Source organism: Globicephala melas, chromosome 10, assembly GCF_963455315.2.
Source record: "Globicephala melas chromosome 10, mGloMel1.2, whole genome shotgun sequence".
Classification (NCBI taxonomy): Eukaryota; Metazoa; Chordata; class Mammalia; order Artiodactyla; family Delphinidae; genus Globicephala; species Globicephala melas.
In genome coordinates this window covers 6,570,986-6,598,418 of record NC_083323.1, presented here as the reverse complement: position 1 = coordinate 6,598,418, position 27,433 = coordinate 6,570,986, and the positions used below count along the sequence as shown (strand labels likewise).

General features: G+C 56.9%; 1 protein-coding gene across 1 annotated transcript in view; it reads right to left on the bottom strand.

The window, feature by feature from the left end:
• Window positions 1–1,191: 1,191 nt before the first annotated feature.
• NFAM1 (NFAT activating protein with ITAM motif 1) overlaps window positions 1,192–27,433 on the bottom strand; it is a 33,640-nt gene continuing 7,398 nt past the window's right edge. Inside the window, exons 2-6 of the mRNA XM_030855750.3 lie at window positions 18,482–18,811; window positions 17,198–17,310; window positions 12,273–12,365; window positions 3,310–3,396; window positions 1,192–1,618 (exon numbers count right to left, since the gene is read on the bottom strand). Coding sequence (XP_030711610.1) covers window positions 1,559–1,618; window positions 3,310–3,396; window positions 12,273–12,365; window positions 17,198–17,310; window positions 18,482–18,811 — 683 coding nt within the window. The 3' untranslated portion in view covers window positions 1,192–1,558. The remainder of the gene's footprint in view (window positions 1,619–3,309; window positions 3,397–12,272; window positions 12,366–17,197; window positions 17,311–18,481; window positions 18,812–27,433) is intronic.

Here is a 27,433-nt window from a genome sequence, read left to right as displayed (position 1 = left end):
CCAAGGCCAGGCTCAGAACCAAGCTGAGATGCTGTGAACCGTGCCACAGGCCCAAGGGGGCCACACACAGCCCTAGCGGAGGGGCTGGGGCTTCTTCCTGACGTCAGCCCAGGCCCACCCTGCCGGCCCCAGCCCTTACCCTGCGGGGGGGCCGACCTGCAGGGCTGAAGGTGTTACCCACAAACCAGCCGGGGGTCCGGCCGGGGCCTGCACCTCGGGCCACCACCCTCCTGGGCACATTGGGGTTTGTGTGAGAGGGCACCTGAGGGACTCTGGGGACAGCACTGGGTGTGTGTGGAGGGAGGACTGGCCTGCCCATTGCACGAATGACCAAATAGTGGAAAGCAAGGGAGGGATGGGGGACAGCAGGGGAGGGAGGGCTCAGAGCCTGACAGCCTGGGTGAGCCCACCCTTAGCCCTGGTCTGCCTGTGAGGTAGGTTACAGTGCGGGGCTGCCGTGAGGTGAAATGAGGGGTAACGTGAACACTCGAGCAGCAGAAATGGCTCAGGGTCAGACACTGCGGGGCCATGGGGCCTGAGCTTCTGCAGCACAAAGGGACCCCTCTGCCCACCCCAGGGGAAGGCCCAAGAACAGAGCTATGCAGCTGGACCACGACAGAGAGGGCTGGCCTCCAGGCAGCTGGGACCGGCCCGGGGCAAGGAGGGAAGGGGCCGGGCTGGCCTCGATCCCCAGGGGCCGGGGCTGGGGCATAGGGCACACAAAGACAGAGGAGGTGGGAGGGGTCGAGATAGGCCAGGTGGAGGGGCTCTGGGGAACTGGGCTGTAGGTAGACCAGGAGCAGCGAGGCCCCGAGGCTGGGGAAGGTTTGAGGTGGTGGTGAGCAGGGCGTGGTGAGGAAGCAGTTGCCACACAGAGCGTAGGCGGCCAGGCTGATGGGAAACAACCTTGGGGTCCTTGCTGGGGGAGGCAGAGAGCTCCCTGCGTGTGCCCGGACCCTCGCAGTCCCAGGCCCCCACTGAGCCACCTCCCCGGCCTCCAGCTCTGTTCCTGAGCCCAGCCCAGCCTCTGCATGGTTCATTCTTGCCCACGCCCCATACCCCCCACGCCATCCCCCTGATCTACTTTGTGTGGTCGCCTCGTGCCTTTGGCCTAGTTGGGCGGGGGGCGGGGAGACGGGGGCCCTTTGCCTAGTTGCTCCTTTATTCACCTACGCTGGGACCCCTGTGCACACAGTACTGACAAGGGTCCCTGGCGGGAACCTCCTGGTGGTTCAGGCTGGTGCAAGAGGGCCCGTGTGTCTAGAGAGGGTAAGAAGGGCTCTGGGTGGTGTTCAGGAGAGCCCTTGGGGAGGGAGGGAGGGCCCGCCTGGCAGAGGGAGCAGCTCGGGCAAAGGTCCGGAGATGTGGCACACTCGGCGGGTGTGGCTGGGCTGCAGAATGGGGGGGGGTGGGGTGGGGCCAGCCAAGGCAAGAGGGCAAGTGAGGTGATGGGGCGCCCCTGGGGCCTCGCTCCTGGTACAGATCGAGTCCTTTGGAGGGAGAGGCTGCCCCAGGGCCTCTGATCCAGGGCAAGACCCAGGGGCAGGCAGAGCTTGTCCTAGAGATTTTCATAGACCAGGTTAAATTCACCGTCACCCTCAGATCCATGTTGTTTCTCCTGGAAAAAAATAAAAAGAAAAAAAGAAATAAAAAACAGTAGGGAGGGAAAAGAACAAACTTGCACAACTTTAGTTTTAGGCAGAGGCAGACAAACAGATGGCTTCCCAAGCAGCTTTGACAGGGAGACCTGTCCTTGCGCCCAAGCCCACCGCACCAGCCTCTTCTCCCATCATTCCAGCCCATGCCTGCTCTCTGCCCTCCAACTCCACAGACCTCTTCTTTCCTGCCTTGGGCCTCCCCAGGTGCTCTTCCCTCTGCCTGGTGTGCTGCCTCCATCCTACCTGTTCCCTGGCTACCTCCTCCTCACTCTGCATCCCCCGAGAGCCCCCTTCCCAGCTCTGGCCTAGTCCCTCCCCAGAGCCCACCCTTCACAGGGGGCTACAAATGTCTCTGTGTGTTTGTAAGATCAGTGACCCTGTTCCTGCAGACCCAAGGATCCTGGAGGGCCGGAACATTTCTAGTCATCCTGCCAGGACTTCAGGGCCTGGCACATGGTGGGCACGGCCTGGGATGGCCCAGACATCCTTGGGGAAGGCCTGCCTCCAATCAGAGCCTAGTTCAGGGATGAGTATACAAAGGGCTTTGAGAATAGGAGATTCAACAAACAGAGTCAGCCTGGGCCAGCGGGGCCAAGCACTCGCTCCCCTCACTTCCTGATGGCTTTTCCAAGGTGCCTACCCACAGGCCTTGAGCTCCTGAATCCAACCTTGCACTTGATGGCGTCCAAAGCTCTGGTGTAGATGCTACTTAACTTGGAACTCATTTGAATTCAGGGGCAGTTGATTTTGCAGTAAAGTGTCACTCATCCACTTTACAGATGAGCAGACTGAGGTTTAAGAGAGAATCATGATCGGGACTTCCCTGGTGGCTCAGCGGTTAAGAACCCACCAGCCAGTGCAGGGGACACGGGTGTGAGCCCTGGTCCGGGAACATCCTACATGCTGCAGAGCAACTAAGCCCGTGAGCCACAACTACTGAAGCCCGCGCTCCTGGAGCCCGTGCTCCGCAACAGGAGAAGCCACCGCAGTGAGAAGCCTGCGCACTGCAATGAAGGGTAGCCCCCGCTCGCTGCAACTAGAGAAAGCCCGTGTGTAGCAACGAAGACCCATCGCATCCATAAATTAATTAATTAATTAATTAGTTTAAAAAAGAGAGAGAGAGAGAGAATCATGATCAAGTGATATGCCTTAGTCCCCATCGTGATAAAAACGAAGCCCTGTCCAGACCCTCCCAGGCTGGCATCAGTGTAGACTCCAGCTCCCGGCTTTAGCCACCTTCAGCCTGGGGAGAGCTAGGAGCCAAACACCCCTGCTTTACTGGCCAGTGTAGACACTATACCGTGCCCAGTGGCAGTTACGATTGCTCATCTTGCACGGCGCCTACGGGGTCCCAGTACGACATTTAATCCTCATGGCAAATCTAGGAGGTGAGTGCTGTCAGGCTCCTCAGTTTACAGCCGAGGAGAAGCAGGCACAGAGGTTAGCCCCTTGGCCAGGGCTGCACAGCTGGTAAGGGGTGGAGCAGGGGTTCAAATCCACCAGACCTCCTAACCACTAGGCCAGCTGCCTCGCAGAGAGGGCTCTGATTCGGCAGCAGGTGGCTCCCTCCTCTGGTCCTATTTACCCGTTTCCCAGACGAGGAACAGGACAAATGGAGTAAGACGAGGCTCGCTGCCCAGCCCCTGCATACCTGGGAGAGCAGGTCCTGGTTGGAGGGCGGGCTGCTGGCCTCACTCTGGATGCAGTCGTAGACCTCGGTCTCTCGGCGCTGCAGGTCCTGCAAGAGACGTGGGAAGGTCACAGAAAGGTGAACAGAGGGGCAGGGCCCCGGCCGCAGCGGCCTGCTATACCTCCCCGCGCCCGAGGGAGCCTAGGGGCCGGGCAGACCTGTGAGGGGACACCCACCACCCCCAGCCTCGCCACTCGCGGTCACACGGCTGCACCTGTGCACCTGCCGTTCCCTCTCGGAGCCATCTTACCCCTTCCCCGCTAGTACAGTGCCACTCCTCTCTGTGCCCCTTGCCAGCCCCTCACATCACCTCAAGGCTCTAGCAGAGCCTGTGCTCAGCCCGGTGGGCTCTCCAGGCCCCCAGGGAGCTGGCAAGAGGAAGGGCCCAGGCCCCCTCCCACCATCCCTGCCTGTCCTTAGGTCCTTTGCTGCAGCCAGCAGCCCCCAGATGTGACTCCCATGGCCAAGGTTTCAATAGGATGCTCTCCTGGCATCCCCCCCTCACTCCCCTGGGCCAAAGCCCTGTCCCTGTGAGGGTCCCACCCACGCATCCACCCCTGTAGGTCTCCCTTCACCCCTCACCCCAGCCTGTGCTCATAGATGACCTAGGTACCCACTGGAGTCACACTCGTTCCCACAGCTGTGCTGGGTTTGTTGCTGGGTCACTGTAGCTGTGGTTGGCACACTTGGAGAACACCACCAAATGAGCTCTGATGACGGGGCTCCTCGCTCAGCTAGATGTGTGCCTTAGGGCCACACTCACTCTTGGCCCAGCAATGAACAGCCTGACCAGAGGCCTCAGGATGGTAGAAAGAGATGGAGCTTTGAAATCAGACAAGCCTAGGTTCAACTCTCAGCTCTGACACCTGCCAGCTATAGGCAACCCCGGAACCTCCCTGTGCCTCAGTTTCCTCATCTGTAAAATGGGAATAATTGTGTCTCTCTTTCAGGCTCAATGGATGATTAAATGAGATATTGTACATAAAGGGCCCAACAGAGGGTCTGGCGAATCCCAGGTGCTTAATAACTGTTGAATGGTCATCAAGGGAGGCTTGATACCTCCCTCCCCTCTCTGCGGTCACAGCCTGGACCCTTCCTCAGACCCTGATGGGCACCGGGGTCCCAGGCAAGGGGCAGATGCTGCTCCTTGGGGGATGTCAGAACAGAGCTACTAACAGCCTAAGCAAGAGGCAGGAACCTTTCCTTCCCACGTGTACATGTCATATGGATGCCGGCTGCTTGCCAAGGAGGTGGTTTCCCTGGCAACAGGCAAGCAGGGGTTGCCGAGGCAGGCTGCAGAGACAGGTGGTGCTCTGAGGCAAGAGAAGGGAGGGGAGGTGGGGTGGGGGGAAGGAGGCTCCGAGAGGTAGCGGGGCATGAAAACCTGTGTAATAAACCATTTGGCACTTGGGAGACCCTCACTTCAAGGGCATCACACACAGGGATGGCAAGGCTGCCCTAGGGATCTCTGCGTCAGAAAGAGGGAGGGTCAGGACTTCTGTGGTGGCACAGTGGTTAAGAATCCACCTGCCAGTACAGGGGACACGGGTTCGAGCCCTGGTCCGGGAAGATCCCACATGCTGCGGAGCAACTAAGCCCGTGTGCCACAACTACTGAGCCTGCGCTCTAGAGCCCGCAAACCACAACTACTGAGCCCGCGGGCCTAGAGCCTGTGCTCCGCAACAAGAGAAGCCACCGCAACGAGAAGCCCGCGCACCACAACCAAGAGTAGCCCCTGCTCGCCGCAACTAGAGAAAAAGCCTGCGCGCAGCAATGAAGACCCAACGCAGCCAAAAATAAATAAAACTTTAAAAAAAAAGAAAAAGAAAGAGGGAGGGTCTTGGAAGGGGTGCTTCCAACCTGCCTCTGGGTAAGGAAGGGGGCAAGGCTGTCCCAGGGAGGAGCCCAAATTCCGGTGAAAGGCATTTTCCAAGGCCTGCTCTGGCCTGTTGGGCTTTCATGCCTGCCCAGAGCACCAACCACTGCCGGCAAGCCTGGCACACGGGATGGGAATCTGCTCCTCAGCAGCCGGGGGCCTCCACCGCCTGTCCGCCCGGACCTGGATCCACAGATCTGACAGCCCCCCAAGCTGGATGCTTCTGGTCACAGAGTGAAGGGAGAAAAAGGGCCTCCTGGCTGACATGTCAGCAGGAGAGCAGATCTCGGGTCCCACAGATGGTTCCCTTCTCCCTCGTGTCCAGTCCACGCGGGCTGTCCACCACGCATTAGCCCAGAGAGGCCCAGAGATGTCTCAGGTCACACAGCCCCTCCCGCCCTTCGCTCCATGTGCTCCCACAGGCCTGGGCACACAGCTAAGTGATTTCCCAGCCAGAGAAGAGCATCCTGACCTGGGACCCCACAGGCCTGGGCCCCACACTGCAGGGGTCATGCTGTGGGTGGGAGCAGCTGCAGGGCTGAGGGCAGGGGAGGCCGCAGAGGTTGCTGCCAATTAGCAGCTGCTGAGTGAAGCCTCTGACAAGCCCGGACCTGCTGGGCTGCGTTTGCGTGCAGGGAGTGACTGGCATCACTAGGCTGTGAAATGCAGGACAGCCCTGTCAACAGGATACCTCCTTGGCCTTGCTTGCTGGTGATGGGGACTGCCTCCCACAGGGTACGCCCGCGGGGAGAAGGCCAGGCTTCTGAACGGGCTGGGCTGGGCTGTACTGGGATATGGGTCTGGGATCCAGGCCCTCTGAGCCCTTTGCCTCCTGCTGCCCAGTATGAGCAGTGATGCTGGGCCGAGTGGTCACCAGCCCTGGCAGAGGCGTGAAGTTCGTGCCAAGGCTTTTGTCCAGGTGGGCTGAGGCCAGAGCTGAAGTCAGCTGCCCTGGGCCAGGACCTAATCTGAGGGTCCGGGACATTGGTCCCCCTGTAATACCCTCCCCTGTCACCAAGGAAACACAAGAGCTGTGGTCTCACGGACACCTGCATGTTGAGGTTTGCATGGTGCCCTCTGCGGGGCAGACGGCTGAGACCTGGGGGCCTTGTTCAGCAAAGAGTGGTACTCAGGAGAGATGGAGCACCTCTGCTCTAGGTCAAGGTCCTGGCGTGTGCGAAGTAAACGGCCCACGGCAGTGACAGGAGTCTGGTGAGGCAGGGCTGGGTTTGGCCTCCAATGAAGGCCTCTCGTGCCAGGCTGAGGAGCTGGCAATGGGGAGCCCCTGGAGGTTTCTGAGTGGGAAGCGACAGCATCAGTGGTGTGTCGGAAAGGCCCCTCCTGCTGCCGTGAGGCGTGGGAGGGCTGGAGGCTGACAGCAAGAATGAGGCGCTGGGCCAGGCAGAGGCTGGAACACAGCTGGGTGGGGGGGCGGTGTCCAGATGCTTCTGGGGAGCGTGAAACTACAAGGCTGAGGCCCCACATTCGCCATGGAGCACCTATTCTGTACCCAGCACCGAGCCCCAGGGAACCCCAGCCAGCTGGGAGCTAAGAACAGGCCTCCGCTCAGCTGATCGCTGAGCACCTACTACGTGCCAGGCACTGGGCTGGTGCGGGGGAGGGCGCCAGGCAGACCACGATCAGAAAGAAATCGGTGGCCGTAAGGGCCACGGAGAGACCCAGAGAAGGAGGATGGGGATGTTGGCTCATGGAGAGGGTGGGGAGGTCAGAAAGGCCTCCCTGCAAAGGTGTCCTCTGAGCAGAGAGCTGGGGAGTGAGACAGCAGCCCCTGGACGGCTCCAGAAAGGACACTGTGGAGGGGAGGGTGCAGCCAACACCAAGGCCCCCCTGCGGGGTGGGCATGGGGGGCAAGCCTGGTGCATCTGGAGAACATCAAGGAGGCCAGTGTGCCTGGAGCGAGTGAGTGAGGGGAGAGACAGTGGGAGGGCCTGTGGGCAGAGCTCTCAGAGACCACTGTCAGGGCTCCGGTGTTGACTCTGAGTGAGACAGAATCTATCTCACTAGACGGCCGAGGTGGTCATGAGAACGTGATCCGCAGACCTCCAACTCCAGGGATCAGCATCGACCCGGGGCCCCAGCTGCTGGGCTCTGAAACCCATCATTACGTGTGCACCGAGGGCCCCCCCCCCGCCACCGTGGGCTACCGCCAGCCAATGGCTGAGCTCAGCAGGGATGCCGTCACAGCCTCCCACCCTGGGAGACCTGGGACTCCTCTGACTGGGCTCCCCATGGCCTGCTGAATCTTCCCTAGATGGTGCGGTGGTCGGTGCATCCTCTCTGCCTTCCTTCACCCTTTCCTTTACCCAGGATGAGATCTGCAAGAGTCTGACGACTCTCCCAGTCTTCTCCATTTTCTCTCACAGGTGGTTTCCCTAATAAAACGATCACACGTTTACCCCCGTCTTGGTGTCTGCTTCTCGGGGGACCTAGACTCACCAAGGGCCCTGAGCAGAGCGGGGTGTGATCTGTGTTTGGGTGGGATCACTCTGCTGCTCCTGGGCGGAGCACGGACTGTGGGGCAAGGATAATAATGGGCCAGCTGATTAGAAACCAATTGCAGGACTCCAGGCACAAAATGGTGGTGGCTCCCACCAGCGTCAGCCCTGGAGGGGTGAGAAGGTCAGATGCTGGATATGTTCGCAATAAGATGTGCTGATGGATCCGATGTGAGCAGTGATGGAAGGAGAGAAGGAAAGGGCAATTTCAAAAGGTTTAGCCTGAGCATCAGGGAGGATGGAGCAACCATTCACTGCATGAGGAGGACTGTGGGAAGAGGTACTTCGATGGGTAAAGAATTGGAGATTGGTCTGAGAGAGAAGCCGATACGGGGTCCAAATGCAGTTGCTTCTGGTGTTCAGAGGAGGGGCCTGGGCTGGACGTATAAATTTGGGAGTTGTCAGAGTGTAGAGGGTCTCAAAACCTTGAGGCTGCTTCACTCCCAAGGAGGAGAGTGAAGATCAAAGAGAAAGGGCCCCAGGCCTGGACTCTAATGCTTAGAGGTCAGGATTTCTCTGGTTCCTAAGAAGGAACCAGGGATGCAGGCTGAGGAGGCATGGTAGTGAGTCAGAGGGGCATTAGGAGAGAGTGGAATGTTCTGGAAGCAAGTAAAGAAAGTGTGTCTAGGAGGAGGGAGAGCTTGCTGGTGTCACATGCTGTTGCTCATCAGGAAAGAGGAAGGCTGGGAACTGACCACGGGGTTTAACAATGTGGAGGTCAATGGGGACCTTGAGAAGGAAGGCTTTGGGGGGCAGAAAGGAGAGGTGTGCAGAAAGCCTGACTGAGTGGGTCGGAAAGGAGAGCCAGAAACTGAAGACAGGGAATTTTGACAGATCTGTTATAAGGAGTCGTCGAGAAAGGACAGGGTCCCTGGAGGTGGCTGTGAGCTCAAGATAAGGAATTTAAGATGGAAGAAATCATAGCATGTTTGCAAACCGGAAATGTAATACTGTATCATTAGCCCTATATTAAAGGTTATGAAACCAAGGCTCAGAAAGTTTAAGTAGCAGAACCCGTGAGCAAAAGAACTAGGCCTTGAACCCCAGTCTGTCTGGCTTACTCCAAATCCATGCTCCTTAATAGGTCAACTTGGGCTTCCCTGGTGGCGCGGTGGTTGAGAGTCTGCCTGCCGATGCAGGGGACACGGGTTCGTGCCCCGGTCCGGGAGGATCCCACATGCCGCGGAGCGACTAGGCCTGTGAGCCATGGCCGCTGAGTCTGCATGTCCGGAGCCTGTGCTCCGCAACGGGAGAGGCCACAACAGTGAGAGGCCCGTGTACCACAAAAAAAAAAAAAAAAAAAAAAAAGGTCAACTTTCCACACACAAAAAAACTGGAGTAGTACAGCTTTTTTTTTTTCCTGTCACAATACATCATGAACATTTTTCCACATGAATAAAAAGCAAAAATTGACATAATCAGAAGGAGAAATATACAATCTACAAGCAAATGGGCAGATTTTAACTCAATTCACTCAACATCTGATAGACAAAATAATCAATAAGGATATGGCATACTTTAGCAACACAGTCAATAAACTTGACCTCGCTGACACATATAGAACACTCCCTCAGCCATGCACAATGCACACGAAATACAAGCCAACAATAAAGCGAGTCTCCAAAGACTTCAAAGGATTAAAATCCTACCGAATGTATTCTCTGATCACAGTGGAATTCGTGAGAAACAAAAAACAGAATGATAACTAAAAAACAAACGTTTGAAAATTAAGCAAAAGACTTTTAAATAACTCATGGGGCAAGCGGGAAATTTAAACTGAAAGACAACAGAACTATGACATATCAAAACTTGTGGGATACAACTAAAGCCATACTTAAAGGGAAGTTCATAACCTTAAGTGCATAAATTAGGAAAAAAGAAAGATTGAAAATCAGTGATCTAAGTATCCCTCCAAAGAAAGTAGAGGAGACGTATACAAAAATCCTTCCCTGGGCTTCCCTGGTGGCGCAGTGGTTGAGAGTCTGCCTGCCGATGCAGGGGACACAGGTTCGTGCCCCGGTCCGGGAGGATCCCACATGCCGCGGAGCGGCTGGGCCCGTGAGCCATGGCCGCTGAGCCTGCGCGTCCGGAGCCTGTGCCCCACAATGGGAGAGGCCACAACGGTGAGAGGCCCGCGTATCGCCAAAAAAAAAAAAAAATCCTTCCCTGGATGTTGTCCACTGTCACCACTCTTGTTCACCATCACTGTCTGAGGCAGTGCGATAAAACAAAAAAAAAAAGAAAGAAAAGGTATGAAGATTAAAAAGGAAGAAATGAAACTTCCACTATTCATAGATGACATGACTAGGTTCATAGAAAATCCAAAGGAACTTACAGAGAAACTATTAGAATTAATTAGTGAATTCATCAAGGTTACTCTCTATATAAAGTCAATATACAAAAACCAATCGTATTTCTACATACCAGCAATAGACAATTAGAAAATAAAATTAGGGACTCCCCTGGTGGTCCAGTGGGTAAGATTCCGCACTCCTAATGCAGGGGGCCCAGGTTCGATCCCTAGTCGGGGAACTAGATCTCACATGCATGCCGCAACTAATAAGCCCTCATGCCGCAACTAAGGAGTCCGCATGCCGCAAATAAGAAGCCTGCATGCTGCAACTAAGACCCAGCACGGCCAAAAATAAATGAATAAATTTAAAAAAAAAGAAAATTAAAATGGGGACAACACCTGTATCCTGAAGCTCTATTATGAGTATTAATGACATAACAGGTATAAAATCCTACAACAGTACCTGGCACGTAGTAGGTACTCAACAAATGACTTCGTGACATCATCATCACTCTTGTTAACGTATTCTTATCTGCCCAGGCCCAACCCCAGCAGCTAGGGACTGGTCTCAAGGGCTAGCAGAGTCTGCGGCCTCCCTTCACATCTCCTTTCCAGCCCTAAAACCTTTTGAAGCCACCCTGCAACCCGGCAGGGCCTTTGGGCCTCTTCCTCACGCTCCAGAGAAGTCTAAACACGGGCAAGAAAGATGTTCCATGCAAAAGTGAGTCTCTTCCATTAAAAGTAATCTTGGAGAAGGATATTTATTCATGTGAAAAGATGTTCATGAGATATTGTAACATGAACAAAACTAGCTGTACTACTCCAATTTTTTAAAAAAAAAGTATGTGTGAGTGTGTGTATGGGTCTCTTTGTATGTGTTTACAGAAAAGACTGGAAGGTACAGAGGTCAGCGCTACTAGTGTTTATACTGGAAGAAGATAGGCTTACGATGATGGTTATTTTCCTCTTTTTGATATATATAGAAAGATCTCGTGTGTGTGTGTGTGTGTGTGTGTGTGTGTGTGTGTGTGTGTACGGAGAGAGAGAAATGTTTTCATTTAACAGTTGACACCAGAATTCCTCCTAGGGAAAATACCACGATGAGCTGCTGGGAGAGAAGAGAGAATATGGGGAAGTCTGGGGCCACGTGGGAAGCAGTGGCTGCTGGAAATTCCCTGGGGTGGAGGGGCTGAAGGCCCCATGAGAGCTGGCCGTGTTACGTTCTGTTTGGGGTTATGGGCGCTGCCCTGTAGGAATGCTGCCTTTGCCTCGTCCCCATCTGCCTCATCCTCAGTAAACCGGACCATATTCTGAACACCCTCTGCGCGGGGTTTTATGGACATCGAGGAAGGACCTGAGCTTCATGTATGAGTCAGGGTGGTGGGGACAGGAACAGCTACAGCCCATACAGGCAGAGTCCCGGAACATGCCCTTGGAGGACCTGCAGGACCCAGGCATGGCTGTGCACCTCCCAGGTGCTGAGTCAAGACCCCTACCTGGCGGCTGGAGGCCCCGTGGAGTTGAGACCCCAGCTGACACTGGGTGGCATTTATTCTTCACTTTCTCCACAATGAGCATATGTTATTTGTTCAACTAAAATAGATGTAACTGAAAAAAGAATGTCTGTCACCATCCCAGCCACCGGGCAGAGTGACCACGTGTTGACCAGATGGGCAAGCCAGGCTGGGGGAGCGCACAGCATCTCAGCCGTGTCTCTGCTTGACTGTAAGGACATAAAACAGTGCGTGTGTGTGTGTGTGTGTGTGTGTGTGTGTGTGGTGGGGAAGGGGGGTGTGAAGAATTGAAAATCGTTGTGTGTTAAGGGCGTGGGACACTGCCTGACTCTTTCCTCTTTTTGTGATTCCTGTTGCTGTGGCTCCGATGCTGTTTGTGCAATAAAAACAGGAAGGAGTTGGTGAGCGGGTCAACGTCACTTGGTCAGATGAAGGGACTTTCTCCATTCCTCACCAACTGTGCCCTCACTGGCCCTCATTCCAGAAGTGCACGGGCACGCCAAGGAGGGGACCCCAGCGGCACCTCGCACCTGCACTCCTTCCAGGGCCCAGGGCCACACACTTGTAACCTCGGTTCACCTTCACAGAAATCCCTCCAGGCAGGAATTCTTGTCCCCAGTTTACAGGTGAGGAAGTAGAGGCTCCCAGAGAGGTCACACAGCTGGTACACTGGCCGAGCCAGGGAACCAGACCCCGAGCCAGGCCTCAGAGGGCGGAGGACTCACTGTGTAGACGGATTCGGGTGGAGGCTGCTCCCGGCTGCTGGCAGCGCTGGGGCCCTTCTGGGCAGTGTGCTTCCGTGGAGCCTGCGTCTGTCTCTGTGGGGAAAGGAGTCAGGGCTGGGGACCAGAGGCTCTCCTTCTTCCCACCCCCAACCAGACCCCACCAGAGGAAAGGATGGCAGGTTGTCATGAGGCCACTCAGAAGTGCATCACTCAGCACCTTCCATCCACCCTCTCCAGGGAAACAGGGCAAATACCTGCAAGACCTACATCAAACCACTCATCTGCCCGGGGACACCGGACATGATAAACATCCCGGCGAGGCAACTGCCCACCACCCAGTGCCAGAGCACAGTGCCCGCAGTGTGACAGGGTCCCTGGCTGCAGCCCATTACTGTGGGTGTTGCTGAGTGAGCCAGCGCAGGCCAGACCAGGTGTCCAGTCCCTCTCTGCCCCTCACTGGCTCTGCGGCCTCACTCAAGCACTTACTCTCTCCGGACCTCAGTTTCTCCAGCCATCACCCTCCTTTGCGAGATTGGTACACAGATTCAGGGAGGTGATGAGGGAGTCAAGCACTCTTGACACTCGTGGGCCACTTATGTGGCCCTTGGCCAACCACACACACTCTGGTTAGCCAGGTGGTGTGAAGAAGGGGACACCATCCCTGCCCTCCCGGGGCTTAAGACCCGGTGGGGAGATGGACAACGAACCAGCAGTTTTACCACGTGTGGTTCATGCGCTGACCCACGGGGACAGAGCCCCTGGCGCACAGGAGGGAAAAAACGCCTCGCCTGGCAGGGAGGCTGAGAGGAAAGCTGTTTAAGGCCGAGATGTTCATTGGGAAGAGAGGCAGAGGGAGCAGGTCTGGAAGAATTTAAAGACGGTCGGCGTGGCCGGAGAGGCGAACCTGCCCTGGTTGGGTCAGGACGGCCATGCTGGGCTTCGAGAAGAGGGTGGACGGTGGAAAACATCTGAGGGCTTTAACCAGGAGGCGCCAGGATCAGAAAGTGGTTTCAGAAAGCTCACGCTGGGTGCTGCGTGAAGCGCTAATGGTCGTGGAGGCCAGGGCAGTGGGCCTTCGGGAGGGTGAGGGCTCAGCTCCTTCCAAGTCAGAGGGAGGCTGTCCGGACGCCCCCCTCATCTCAGGCACACCACACTGCCAACAGTGAAGCAACACAGCCTCATCTCGGGGCAGGACCTAATTAAAAACCCTAGCCGCCTGCCAATCCCCAGACCATTTACTTGGGATTAGCTCTCGAGAGCTGCTTAACACTCGGGCAGAAGCCAGCGCCACCCCCAGTCGCAGCATAATAACGGCTCGGGAGTACCTGGAGCCTCACTGGGTGCCAGGTGGGGCTCTAAAGGCATCACTTGCCTTATCTCCTGTGCCTCTCAACAAACCTGCAAGACCAGTCTTCATATCATCCCTGTTCCACCCATGAGGCTGTGAAGGCTCAGAGAGGGCTGACAACTTGCCCGAGGTCACACAGCCAGAAGTGGCAGGGGCAGGATTGGAACCCAGGTCTGTGTGATTCACCAAGATGCTGGTCTGACAGTACCTGGAGTTTTCACTCCCCTGTTTTGTTTGAAAGTGCAGGTCTCACAGAGAGATCGGTGCAGGCATCCGGGCAGCACTTCACAGTTTACAAAGAACTCTGGGACTTATTGTCATTTAATTCTCATAGTAGCCTAAGGAGGTGGGCATGGACTTCCCACTTGCCAGAGGAGGAAACAGGTTTGTCCAGCTAGTCATTGACTGCCCTTGGATCAAACCCAGATGCCCAGTTCTCAAATCTCGTGCCCCTGCCCTGCACCACCTACTTCACTGCCAAGGCTGGCGGTGTGGGCTCATGGGCAGGGGCTCTCCTGGACCCCATGGGGAGCAGCACCCAGGCCTGGCCTCGTGGCATTCCTATTGAGGCTGGTGGGGCCGCCAGGGAGGTAACTGCCACTGTGGGTTCGTGAGGAGTCCATGTCTACCAGGGGCTGGGGCAGACTTCTCAGGGTTTGCTTGTGCCCTGAACATAGGACAGGAGTCTGAGGATGTGTCCCAGGCCAGGGAAACAGTGCAGTGTTATTACTGGGGTGGTGATGCTCCTTGGAGCCAGCCTTGCCCCATCTGGGTGCCCTGTCCCAGACCATCAGCATTTACCCTTCCAATTGTGATTTTCAAATGAATAAACCAATCGGCAGCTCAGGAAACCTGTAGAGCCTCTGTTTCCCCCTCTGTAAAATGGGAGCGATACTATCACCTTGCCCACCTCACAGCCTGGCCACCTCTGACTCATCTTTCAGGTCTCAGCTCTCATTTACTCCATCACTCCTTCCATAAGCACTATGTGTCAGGGTCTCCCAGACACTGGGGACACCAAGTCCCTTCTTTCTGGGGCTTATGCTCTGGTGGAGGAGACGGTAATGACACAGAAGCAAGGGTGTGGGGAGCAAAGCAAGAAGAACCAAGCGAGAAGCAGGGAGACCCACATTCTGGGCGAGGGGTGATGGAAGCCGGGGCTGGGGTTGGGGCAGGAGAGAAGGGGCTGGATCCTGGACAGACTATCGGCAGGACTTGCCGAGGGATCGGCCGTAGGGGGAGGGAGGGGGCGGGCACAGCAGCAAGCCTTCTGGCCTGAGCATCTGGGGGCCTGGTACCATGTGCTGAGCTGGGGCCGACCTGGGGGGACTAAGGAGTGCTGTTCCTGACCAGGTGGGTGCAGATGCCCGTGGGTGCCCACACGGAGTGGACGTGATCTGGGGCTCGGGGTGGGGGGCTGGGGGGCTCTGGGCAGCCACATTGGGTGGGACTGTAATCCCGGGAGCAGAGCCGTCACGGAGGAGCGTAGACAGATGAGGAGATCTCTGAGGAAGGGGCCTGGGAGGTGCCAATGTTCAGAGGCCATGAAAATGTGGGTGACCCAGCACAGGGCCACCGGGGGATCCTAGGACCAAGGAAGGAGTGTGCCGTGGAGGAGGGAGACTGTGTCTGATGCCCTGCGAGGATGAGGACGGATCAGCATCGGAGGCTGCCTGCTCCGGGGAGCCAACCTTGACCCCAGGTTGAGCCCTCGAACCTGCTCTCAGGACAGGAATCATCTGCGTCTTCTGAGTCAGTGGCTCCGGCTTCGATTCATTTATCAGATGTGCTGCTGGCGTCCTCCATTCCTCTTCCTCCTCGGCCCTGTCCTCCCGGCCCCCGTGGCTGGCTGCCGGGCCTGTCTCTGGCCGGGGCTCCCACTGCATGCTTTGCTCCTGCGCTCAGCTCATGGTTCAAACGCTGGCCATCCAGTTCTGGGGCAGCACCTACAGGGGCCACGTCCGAATTTGGATCCAGCTCCGGGAAGCTCTGGGAACTTCTCTGGCAACACAAACCCAGCAGCAGCTTCTGGCCTCCTGAGTTCTCTCTCCTTCAGGACCAGGTTCTCACAGCAGCCCCTCCTCCCTCAAGTGCAGGGAGGGACAGCAGGAAGTGTCCATGCACTGTGCTCCCACCAGGGGTCGGGCACCAGCTGGTGACTCGCAAATGCGGTCTCTTCCACCCTTTTCGGGTAAGGGTGGGGATCCATCCTTATCCCCATTTCTGGAGGAGAAAACACACTCGGAGAGGGTCGAAACTTGACAAGAGAACAGGGGCTGCATCTGTCTTGCTTTCCACTGTGTCTGACGATTAGCCCAGTGCCTGGCACACACTAGACACTCAACAGCTATTCCTGGAAGGAGAGGAGGGAAGGCGAGAGGGAGAGGGACGAAGGAGGCAGGGTCTCCGAGGCCGTGTGGCAGGAGGAGGGGCTGGGATCTGAGGTCAAGCTGAGGCTTCGAGGTTCACGCTCTCCCATCTTCCCTTCGAGACTTTACTGAGCACCTACTCTGCACCACTGTCTCCCTGGCCTCTCAGGACACTGAGATCCAGTCATTAAAATCCTCTTTTTGGGGCTTCCCTGGTGGTACAGTGGTTGAGAGTCCGCCTGCTGATGCAGGGGACACGGGTTCGTGCCCCGGTCTGGGAAGATCCCACATTGCTGCGGAGCGGCTGGGCCCGTGAGCCATGGCCGCTGAGCCTGTGCGTCCGGAGCCTGTGCTCCGCAACAGGAGAGGCCACAACAGTGAGAGGCCTGCGTACCGCAAAAAAAAAAAAGAAAAAAAATCCTCTTTTTGCAGAGCAGGGGCTGAAGTGAGGGCTCAGGGTCAAGGTCTTGCCCTGACTCTGCTCTGCCCTCACCGGCTGTGCTTCACACTTCATGGCAGGCGTTTGTGTGGTCATACAGTAAGCCAAGTGGCGGGGGGGTCCACAGACGGAGTATGAGTCCCTCAGCACCCCTGCCTGAAGCCCAGTTACTGTGTCCACACCCAGGTTGAAGCCTGGGAGCTGCTCGGTGAGGGCAAACAAGAGCTGTCCTGCCTGTACCCATCCTTGGAAGAACAACAGGGTGGGGAGGAAATATATTAAGGGCCAGTCACCGCCTCTCTGAGCCTCACTTTTCAGAGCTGTAAAATGGGAAGAAAAGTCTCTCACCAGGTGACGCTGGGACGCGAACCAGAGCACGCCTGGGAGGGTGCCTGGCACCCAGCGGCCCTGAGGAAAGGTGTCTTCCTTCCTTCTGGGCTGCCGGGGATCCAGAAAATCTGAGATAAGGTTTCCTAATCTGGAGGGCTAGAAATGGTAAGCACGCGGGCTCATGGCTTCCATCAGACACTCAGAGGGACCCGTGGCCCGGAAAAGGCTCAAGAGCCCTGATTTCTTGCAACAAGATCAAAAAGGACCTGGTGGTGGTGAGTTGGCAGCACAGGCCCAGCCACAGCGCAGGAGGAGGGAGGGGGCCCTGGTGCAAGTGGCCACGAGGAACACCTATTCCAGGCACCCCCTCATGGGGTGGCATCCCTAAGCCATGGTGAGTGGGGTGGGGGCAGCGTCGCCGTGTGCCCGCAGCCCCTACCTTCTTCCAGAGCAGCAGGGCCGTGGCCAGGATGCCAAGGACAGCCAGGAGGCCGATGAAGCAAAGAAGCAGGAGGTCCTGGGGGCCCTGCGGGGGCTCTCGGTAGCCTGTGTCTGGGTGCAGGGCAGGGAAGCAGAGACGTTAGTTGCCTGGGAGAGACACCCCCCACCCCCCAACCCTACTTACAACTCTCCCCCACCAGGACCCCCAGACCCCGCCTCTGCTGAGGTCCTCCTTCCCACACTCGCCTTGGCTACGTTTCTATGTTTGCTGCCTTGATTCCTGTTAGGAGTCAGGACTACATCCTTTGCTTCTTAGGTGCCCCTGCCTCGGTGACTTGGGTCCACCGAGAGGTGCTTATGGGACCTGGGTGAGCCATTTCGCCTCCTGAGGCCTCCTCCTTTCCACACGTGAAGTAGTGATCATACAGGCAGGAGTGGTGAGGGTGAAGGGGGTGGGCTTGCACAAGGCCTGGCAGGTGCTGCCGGCACCAGGGGTAGGTGAGAGCACAGCCCAGCCCCTTCCCTTGAGCCATCCAGCCTTTCATCCACCACTTTCTCCTTCCATGCCTCTGTCCACCCCTCTGTCCAGCTGGTTGGCCCAAAATTACACAGTGCCAACCACATGCCAGGCTCACGAGCGTCTGTTATTTAACTAGCACATCCTGCTACCGGGCGCCAGCCCTCGCATTCAGGATCTCACTCATCCCAGGAAAAGCCTCTGACAGGCAGGGTATTGCCATGAAGAGTAGGTCCAAGGTTATATCCTGGCAAGCAGCAGGACTGAGGGCCAAACTCAGGTCCGTGGGATTCTGTAACCCTGGCCCCTACCAGCGGGAGTCGCAGAGGTGCCTCAGAGAATCGCGACTTCAGTGATGGGCTGTTCTTAACCTTTTGGAGTCATTACTCTTTTGAGAATGTGAAGAAAACTAGGAATCTGTCCCCAGAAAGATATACACGAGCCATGTCTTTGTTCACAGGTCTCTGCAAACACACGTGCACATGCGCCATTCTGTGCTCACCGAACTAATAGTGCCAAAGGGACACTGAGAAAAGGGCCTGCCAGAGGTAGTCAGACCCACACCCCAGGCCTCTGCCCCTGCCACACAAAGATGGGCGTCTCGGCACACCTATGTGGCCAGGGGCTCCCCGAGGCTGCTCTGTTCTGTTTTGCCAAAGCTGAACAATGAGGCAAACGTTCCCCACTTCGGCTCCTGTGCCCCAAAGTCTGCCGGCTGAAACCTCCGGGCCCTTCGCCCTGGGAAGAGACGCGGAGGAAGCTCACCTCTGACCAGGATGAAGGTGCCGTTGCCTGTCACCCTGGAGCCCGGCCAGCGGACGGAGCAGTAGTAGGTGCCAGTGGCAGCTGCGTCAGGCAGCTTGGGGGTGATCTGACACTCTTCGGTGTGGGTCTGGTTCTCTCTGCCTGGACCAGGTTTGCAGCTGGTCTTCTCCTCAGAGCTCGTCCGGCCCAGGAGGTCCACGTAAAAGTAGCTGACTGTGAAGTGCTTGAAGGTGGGGGTGTATGGGTAGGTAATCCTGCAGCCGAAGGACACGGCCTTGTTGGCCAGAGATACCACAATGGGGAGGCCGGTGTGGGTCACCGACTGCCCTCCTGAAGGGGAAGGAAAAGGAGAGAGTGGTAACTTCGATCCCCTGCTTCCCCTTGAGGACCGTGCCTCACACTCACACGTCCCACGCCCTCAGTGTGTGCAGGTGGTGTCCAAGTGCTTTACACGTGATGACTCTATACTTCCCAACACACCCAAGGCACAAGTGTGTAAGGGCTCCATTTTACAGAGAGGAAGAGTCTGGGGTCAGGGAGGTCAAGCCTCTAGCTTTCAGTTTCTCTGCAGGTATGGAGCGGAGCTGCCACCCCCCCAACCCCGGGCTGGATGACCCCAGACCCCACGCTTCCAACCACTCTCCCTCCCAAAGGTCAAGAAGCCACGTTGGATAAAATCACAGGTCTGAGACAACCCGAAGCTGGTGAAGGATGAGAAGTAAAGAGGAAAGGGGCAGGAAACAAAATAATGAAACCCTTCCTGGCAGGAAGAAGCACTTCCTGGCATAGACAGACGCACAGAGGGAGGCAGGTCTGCCCAGGGCTCTCCCCAGCCTGAGGGGGAGGCATGCCAGGGAACAATCAGGAGAGACACACCTTTCCCTGAATCTGAGCTTGGAGCATTTGTCAAGTTTTTATAGACTATAATAAGCAATGCCCCAGAAGCAGTTTTCCAACAACACAGAGGTGCTCCTTATGCAGCCATTTGGCCGTGAGCATGACGAAGGCAGTTCTCCGGGAGCTGTCTTCTCCCCCACCCCCGTGTACCACCCCCCTCTCATCAGAGGCACCTAGGAAAACAATTTGAAAGCCCCCAAAGCAGCAGCCTGCCCGGCTGGGCGGCCCGCCCTCCCGCAGGCTCTGAGGCGCTGGTCAGATCCTGTGCAGGGTCAGCACAGCTGCCACCTCTCCCCCCGCCCGGACTTCAGCTGCACAAGCCACGCCCACCTTCAGTACGCCCTGTCCCCCAGCGCCTTCCCTCTCCTGCAGATGAACGACAGACAGTTCTAGACTGAGGTCGGCATCGAGCAGCCTAGAACATGCTGGCCAGGTTGCTAATCGGGAGAAGATGCGTTGGAGCCACTCGCGGGGAGCAGCAGGGTTTAGGTGGCTGGGGAAGTGAGGCGTGGGCCTCCCACCTGCGGTCCGTGTGGCTCTGGCGAGAGGCCAGGCCGGTTTCTTTGGTTTCTTCCTGGGTCCTTTCAGCTCAGCCCTGGGCCGGATCCTCAAGGGAGGTGAGGCCAGGCCCCCTGGGAGACTCGGGGGCAGGGGCGGAGAGGGTCCTCCACACCCGCTAATCCCTCCAAGCTCGGGCCAAACAGATATTTTGAGCTTCCTGGGGAGCAACTAAAGAGACACCCCCTCCCCCGAAGACCTCAAGCCAGTTCCAGGGAATCGGCTGGTGTGTCTGGACGTCACAGTGGGTTGATTTTGTCCTGTGTGATGCTCACGTGTGGAGACGCCACTGAGCCAGCCCCGGGGGCGCCCCTCCGGTGAGCGGCGGAGAGAGGACTTCACACCGCACCGTGGACCTCTGGGCTGCTAGTGGCTGCTGTTTAGCTAGAACGATATATTCATTTTGTCATAAAACAAGGAGCCTTGATTCAGGCCTGAGGTTGGAGGCGTGGCAGGGGCAGGGTAGGGGTGCAGAGCCGGCGGGAGAGGGGTTGTGCATGACACCCCCAGGGTCCCAGGTGGGCCGAGAGGACAGGAGGCGAGATGAGCAGTGCTCTCCAGCCCATGCTGTGTCCTTCCTGCGCACAGGCCACCGCCCCCCTCTGCAGCCACCTCCGCCGTCCTCTCTGCCTGGGACCGCCACCTCCTCACCTGGCCAACGCCTAGTGGGTCCCCCAAACTCGGCTCAGGAACCACTTGCCAACTCTTCCGTACCTCCCCTCATCTGGTTCTCCTGGTGACCCTGCGAGGCAGCCCGCCAAGCGCCAGCAACAGGCTGGTGTTTCCTCATGAGGGCCGGCAGGTTGGAACCCAACCAAAACCACCGGGAAAGTGGCTACGCCGAGGCCTCTCCCCCTCCCCCAGGGCCGCTTGCTCCTCCTCTCCCGTATCTAAGAGGCCCCTCCAGGCCCGGGGAGGCTGGACGTGCTGTCAGCACGGCGAGGCCACCTTCCTGTTTGTCCTGGCAGGAAGACGTTCATCCAACTGTCTTAAAAAATTATCCCCATTTGAGGTGTCTTTCTAGAAAATGAAGGAATCTGCTAGTGCAATTAAGCCAATCTTTTACATTTCTGGGGAAATCTATAAAAATAGATGATCATTGTTCTGTATTCTTCTGGGATTTGTTATTCTAAGGTCAGAGGGACAGGACTGTGGAAGTGTATGGTCTTGGCTCAGGTCTGCCACAGAGAGAACCTCAGACCTCAGGTGAAACTGCTGTCTCCAAAAAGTGAAGGGATGAGGCCATCTCTGTGGACCAGTAAGGTCCGTCAGTCAGGAGACAGCAGGCCCAAACAAGGAGGAGGACGGGAGGCCTGCTCTTGCAGCAAAGGCGATTGGGTTCTGACCTGATGATGTAGCTAACTGCTTCCAGGGCCCCTTCTTTTTACTGGGTGTCAGCACCCCAGAGCCTGGACCATGGCAGCCCAGCTCCCACCTCCTCTCCTGGACCTGTGCCTCCAAGAAGCCCCTCTGGGGTCCAGGCTGCTCCAATCGGCGGCCACCTAGAAGCATCCACCAGTTAAGGCCCCGTGCTACAGACAGGTTCAGAGTAAGTTCTGAGTCCACAGATGCTTTTCAGCTACCAGTTGTTTGCAGCTCCAACAAACATTTAAGAGTATCAGTTAGATCACAGGCCCTGTTTGAGGTCCAGAGGGGCTCCCTGCCCTGGCAATGTCCCCAGTCTAACAGGGACGGGAGGGAGCCTGGAGTGGGAAGCCTGGTGGAGAGGGAACCACTAACTGTGACTAGGGAGGAGGCGAAGGGGTGGTGATGCCCTGGGGGTCTGGAAGCAGGAACACACACGTACAGTGAGGCCAGAACTGGCCCAAGGACAGAGGGGAAAGAAAACGTATAGAAAACGTATTCTGGCTTCGTGTGGCACAGACCCTATGTCAACTAAACACCGTGACAGGACTTCCCTGGTGGTGCAGGGGTTAAGAATCCTCCTGCCAGGACTTCCCTGGTGGCGCAGGGGTTAAGAGTCCTCCTGCCAGGACTTCCCTGGTGGCACAGTGGTTCAGAATCTGCCTGCCAATGCAGGGGACACAGGTTTGAGCCCTGGTCCGGGAAGGTCCCACATGCTGCGGAGCAGCTAAGCCTGTGGGCCACAACTACTGAGCCCGTGTGCCACAACTACTGAAGCCCACATGCCTAGAGTCCGTGCTCCGCAACAAGAGAAGCCACCGCAATGAGAAGCCTGCGCACCACAATGAAGAGTAGGCCCCACTCGCCGCAACTAGAGAAAGCCCAAGTGCAGCAACGAAGACCCAACGCAGCCATAAATAAATAAATAAATTTATTTATTTATTAAAAAAAAAAAAAGAATCCTCCTGCCAACGTAGGAGACACGGGTTCGAGCCCTGGTCCGGGAAGATCCCACATGCCGCCCGTGAGCCACAACTACTGAGCCCGTGTGCTGCAACTACTGAGACCTGTGCACCTAGAGCCTGTGCTCTGCAACAAGAGAAGTCACCACAATGAGAAGCCTGGACAACACAATGAAGAGGAGCCCCCTGCTCGCCACAACTAGAGAAAGCCCGCGCACATCAACGAAGACCCAACGCAGCAATAAGTAAGTAAATAAATAAATAAAATAAAAATAAACACCGTGACAATCCTATGAGGCAACGATTGCAACCCCATTTTGAAGAAAAGAAAACAGAAGGTCTTAGAGGTCCAAAGCCACAGAGTTCCTAAATGGTAGAGTTGGGATTTGAACCCAAGTTTGTCTGACTGTGCTTAAGGAAGAAAAGCCAGCACTCGGGCCAGGCAGCGGAGTCAGACCCAGCCAAGTGTGACCGGTGCCAGACTGTGAGCGTTCGCGGTAGCACCAAGCACAGGAGACGTCAGATGCTAAGAGAGGGCTTTGTCAGACGCCTGGTAGGAGGCATACTTTTCCACAGTTGGAGGCTGACAGGTGGCTGCACGGCTGCAAGATCACATGGAAACCACGGACCAGACAGTGTGGGTGAAGAGAGGGCTTGGACAGAACTGCTGGGGCACCCAACCTGCCCTGCGGGGGCCTGCTTCTCACCCTAGATGCAGAGGGGCTTCCTTGGGATGCTCACAGAGCTTGAGGTGTGCCCCCTGAGTGCCACAGGGATGGCACGCGGGCTGGCGCCTGTCTCAAGCCCTGTATCAGCTGCATCACGCTTTGGCCCTAGTTCAGCAAAGGGAGTGTGTCTCCCGGGGGACAAGGTGGGCCAGGGCCGAGTGGGCCAGCCTGGGGATTCTCTTAGATTCATGGGCTGTCAAGAGGGGCAAACGGCCCAGGGAGGAGGACTGGGGCGGACCTTGGATTCCTGAGGCTGTAGCAGGAGGGAGAACCACAGGAGCCCGGTTGGGGGCCCCTGAGTGGCCACGAAAGTGCCCAAGAGAGTCCACTCCACACCCTGCACCCAGAGACAGGCCCCATGTCCGCAATACCTGATGGGCAGGGCTTCTCGCTCCTTCCCGCTCCACCCGGTTGACACATGGGGACGCTCGAAGAGGGGATCTGAGCAGAGAAGGAGGGAAGGGGGCCCTCACCCCTTACTCTCACCCCATGGCACCAGGAATGAGTTCGGCGTCAGTCAGTTCTGAATCTTGGCTGTAACTCAGGTTTGGAGACTTGAAGAACTCATCTGCGACGGTAAATGACCGCAGGGCTCTGCCGTGCTCAGGATGGCTGCAGCAGCTCCAGGCGCGGAGGAACCTCCGCACACCGAGAGATCTGGGCCGCAGCAGCACCACAAAGCTGCTTTTGGATAATTCTGTGCATCCCGGTGCAGCCTACAGGCCCGGACAGGCACCGGGAGGAAAGCACTTCAAGGAGCCTGGCGTGTTTTCTGCAGGAGGGACGGATTGGTGGCACAAGGGAGAAGGGGCTGGAGGTGGCTGTTCTTCCCAATGCAGGTCTGAAAGGACAAGAGGGGGCGGGAGGCTCAGGGAGAATTTGAAGGTCGAGTCCAGGGGGAGTTTTTCTGGATGGGAGAACTGTGAGCCTGTGTCAGTGTGGATGGTTCGGGACCCGGGAGGGGGTGCAGCACTGTTGGGTGAGGTCCATGGCGAGTCGGAGGAGAGAAGGATTGGGAAAGAGTTGCAGCAGGGCGCCTGGGAGGGCTCCACTCCCCAGGGCCACCACCCAAGCCCCACACAACGGCAAGCACCCAGAAGCTTGCACTGGGCAGCACGGCTACACCCCAAGCCCTGCCCACTCCTACTTTGCAGGAGATGGTGTTTTCAGGGATGGTACATCCTCCATCCCTCACTTATTGGCAGCTCCAGGGACTGCTAGGAAGCCTGCGACCTGAACAGAAATGGCGGGGGGAGGGGGGGGCGGGGGAGGGGTGCCTGGGAGAAGACCAGTTTCCGGAGGTAGCAGGCCTGGGTTTGGATCCTGGCTCTGCCATTAAAAACTGTGCAACCTTAGGCAAGTGACTTTACTTCCCTGAACCTCGGTACCTTCCCTGCAACAAGGGGAGAAAAACAATGCCAAACTTGCAGGGTTGTCATGAGAAAAAATGGGTCCAAGAACACAGCATGCCTGCCACAGGGTCAGGCTGCCTTTCCCCAGTGACAAGGAGGCAGGGAAGCCAGACCAGTCCTAAGTCCTCACTGTGAATGTGGAAAGGCAAATGCCAGCCTGACTCTTCTGCCCACGTAAGTGAGAAGCCCACAGCACAGGGCACTGCAGCACAGGGTGGCCTCCGGGCATGACAGGACCCCCAAGGACTCCCTGCCTCCTGCCCCAAGCCTGTCTAACACCTCAGGCCCTGTGATGGGCCGGATACCAGGGGTAGGCGACACCGTGGGGCGTGGACCCTGGCCTGGCCCTCGAGGCTCGCCTGCCTGGGAGAGCAGTGTGTGTGCAGGGGTTCTGAGCCGTGAGGCCCTCCCCACCCCAGCAGCTTCCAGCTGCTCTTCCCCCATCCTGCCTGCTTGTCTGCCGCCCCTGTTGGGAAAGACTTTATCTACCACCCGCCGGCACCTGATTCCTCCCTTTTCCGGTTCTTCTTTTGAATCTGTGGGCGCTTGAACTGTGGGTTTGAGAGCTGGCTGGCAGTCGGTGCCTCACTCCCCACTCCAGCCCAGGGACTCCATGCTGAGTCTCTGGGGCAGGGATCTGTAATCAAGGAACTTGACGGGGTGTGTGGGGGGGGTGCCCACGCCATCAGACCTTTCCATCCCCAGCACAGCAGCCCCCTCTTCCACCTTGGCAGCTCCAGCATCCATCCTTCTCTTCTCCCCAGCCAGGCTTGCCGGGCACTGCCCTCGAGGGGGATCCACCAGCCATCCTGATCCTGCCCTGCCTGGCCCTGCCTGGACCCCTCACCGGAGAAGGCCCAGGAAGGAGTCTGAAATCAATTTACAGGGTCAAGACATGCAATTAAAAAACACAGAACATGGAGCATCTCATTTGTAGTAAGGACGCTGTTTGTGACCTTCCGGTTTGTTACATTCCTACAACTGGATTCAGACAGGGTCACGCTAGAACGTGCATCCCTTAACTTTGGGCCACTGTTAAAAAAATTTCTTTTAAGTCCTTGTCCTGGCGGATCCAGTTAATTCCCTCAGGCCCTGTGCAGCCCCACTCAGCTGCCCTCGGTCCTCACTCACTCGCTCCCCGACAGACGCCAAGTCTACCAGGCTCTTGAGCCTTTGCCCACACTATTCCAGCTGCTCAGAATGCCCGTCTGTTCCCCTCCTCTCCCCAGGCTGTGGAGTCACCCTCTCAGTCTGCAGGACTCGCTCACCTCCTCCCTGAGCCACTCCTGGGTGCATGGCCCTGCCCGTAGAGCACAGACCCTCAGTCTTCGCTGTCAAGCCTCCGATGACAAGGACTAACCTCCACTGGGCGTGTTCCCTTTTGCAGATGAGAAAACTGAGGCTCAGAGAAGGGAGGAGGTTTGCCCAATCGGCACAGTAGTTACTAGTGGAGGAAATGGAATTTTAAGCTGTGTCTCTTCGAGCAGATAACCCCACACTCTTATCCACTACTCTGGGCTACAATGTTAAAATCTCAAAGCAAGCAAAAGAAAAAGCTTTTCAAACGAAAGAACTGCCTTCTTTTAAAGGGAGATAAAAATTCAGAGGCCTTTCCCCTAAATTTGGGTCATCTAATAGGGAAACACATCTGACAGCCCGAAGGGGGTCTGAGGGTGGTGAGTAACCCTGCAGCATTAGGGGGACCGAGACTGTTGCCCAGCTCAAGGGAGCCTGTGGCTCCCAGAGCAGAAACCAGTGGCCCCAGGAGCCCTGTACAGACTGGTGCTGTGGCGGGGCCAGCCAGAGTCCCTCCCTCACCGCGGCACAGACATCCTCTCACCCCTAGGATCTGGCACTCTCCCCCACACGCCCCTCCCTCCCCAGCCTCTCCAGCTGTCCTGGGCCACTCACTGTTCCTCTCGACATCCAACCCCAGAGCCAGGCCCTGGCCCCAGCTTCCCCCTCTGCCTGGAACTCAATCCCTTCCAGGGCACCGAGCCAAGGGTATGAGAGCCCAGAGGTGGTGATCAAAGGTATCCGTTCCAACTTAGGTCGATTTTAAATGAAAACGCTTTGTCCAGCTACAGAAGAGAGCAGTTCCCACGGTCTTTATTTTAGGCATGGAGCTTTGCCCTCCAGTTTAATTCTGGCATCTCTCAGAGCCATGCCTTTTTTTCAAGGCCCTTCTGATGGGCTGCTAGGAAGACACAGATGCGGGGCTGCTGGTTTTATCACAGAGCTCTGGCCATTTGCCTGAGCCTGAATCCCGGGATGCCACAGAAAAACAGGTGAGTCCTTCAGGACACATGCATCAAACATGACGGTGCGTGGCCAAGCAGCTGATTAGGGAGAAGCACAGAGCAGGCGTTGGAAGGCAATCTTTGAACAGAGCGTGTGTATCCTGGAGCTTTGAGCGCTGATGCCCTCGGAACACTGCCATCAGACTGGCTGTCACATCTTTCAACACCTCCGACTGACAAAGATGCTCACGGATGTGGCTTGCCTGGGGGTGGGGGGGGAGGGCATTTCCATGCCTGCCTGCATGCTGTTCTCAGGCCTCCAGACTCTGGACCCTGGGTGCACAGGGACCACACGGGACACAAGCCAAGTGCAGAATGTCAAATGTTTAGTCCCAGAAATGTACACGCTTCAGCGTGTTAATTGGTATTTTTATAGCAGTCACCTCCCTCCTGGGCTGTTTTGAAAGGCAAGTTGCTCAAACTTTGGAGCTCGTTTGAGGGTGTGGCCTGGGGACTCTGTTTCTCCCTTTACAACCGGCTTTACCCTTAAAGTAGGGGGTCAGGATGTGGTGGAGGCTTCATAGAGCCAACGGCTTGAGTGAGGTTTTGCTCCTTGTCTCTGAAAGGGGAGAAATGGAGCAAGGGGGATAGACCCCACCAGGACGCATCCTTCAGCAAGGAATGTGTGTCCCCCCCAAAGTCCCACTGCCACTGGGAAGGCACCTGCCGGACAAAGCTGCAAGTGGTGAGATAAAGGGGAGTCTCAGGGATGGCAGAAACCCAGGGGAGG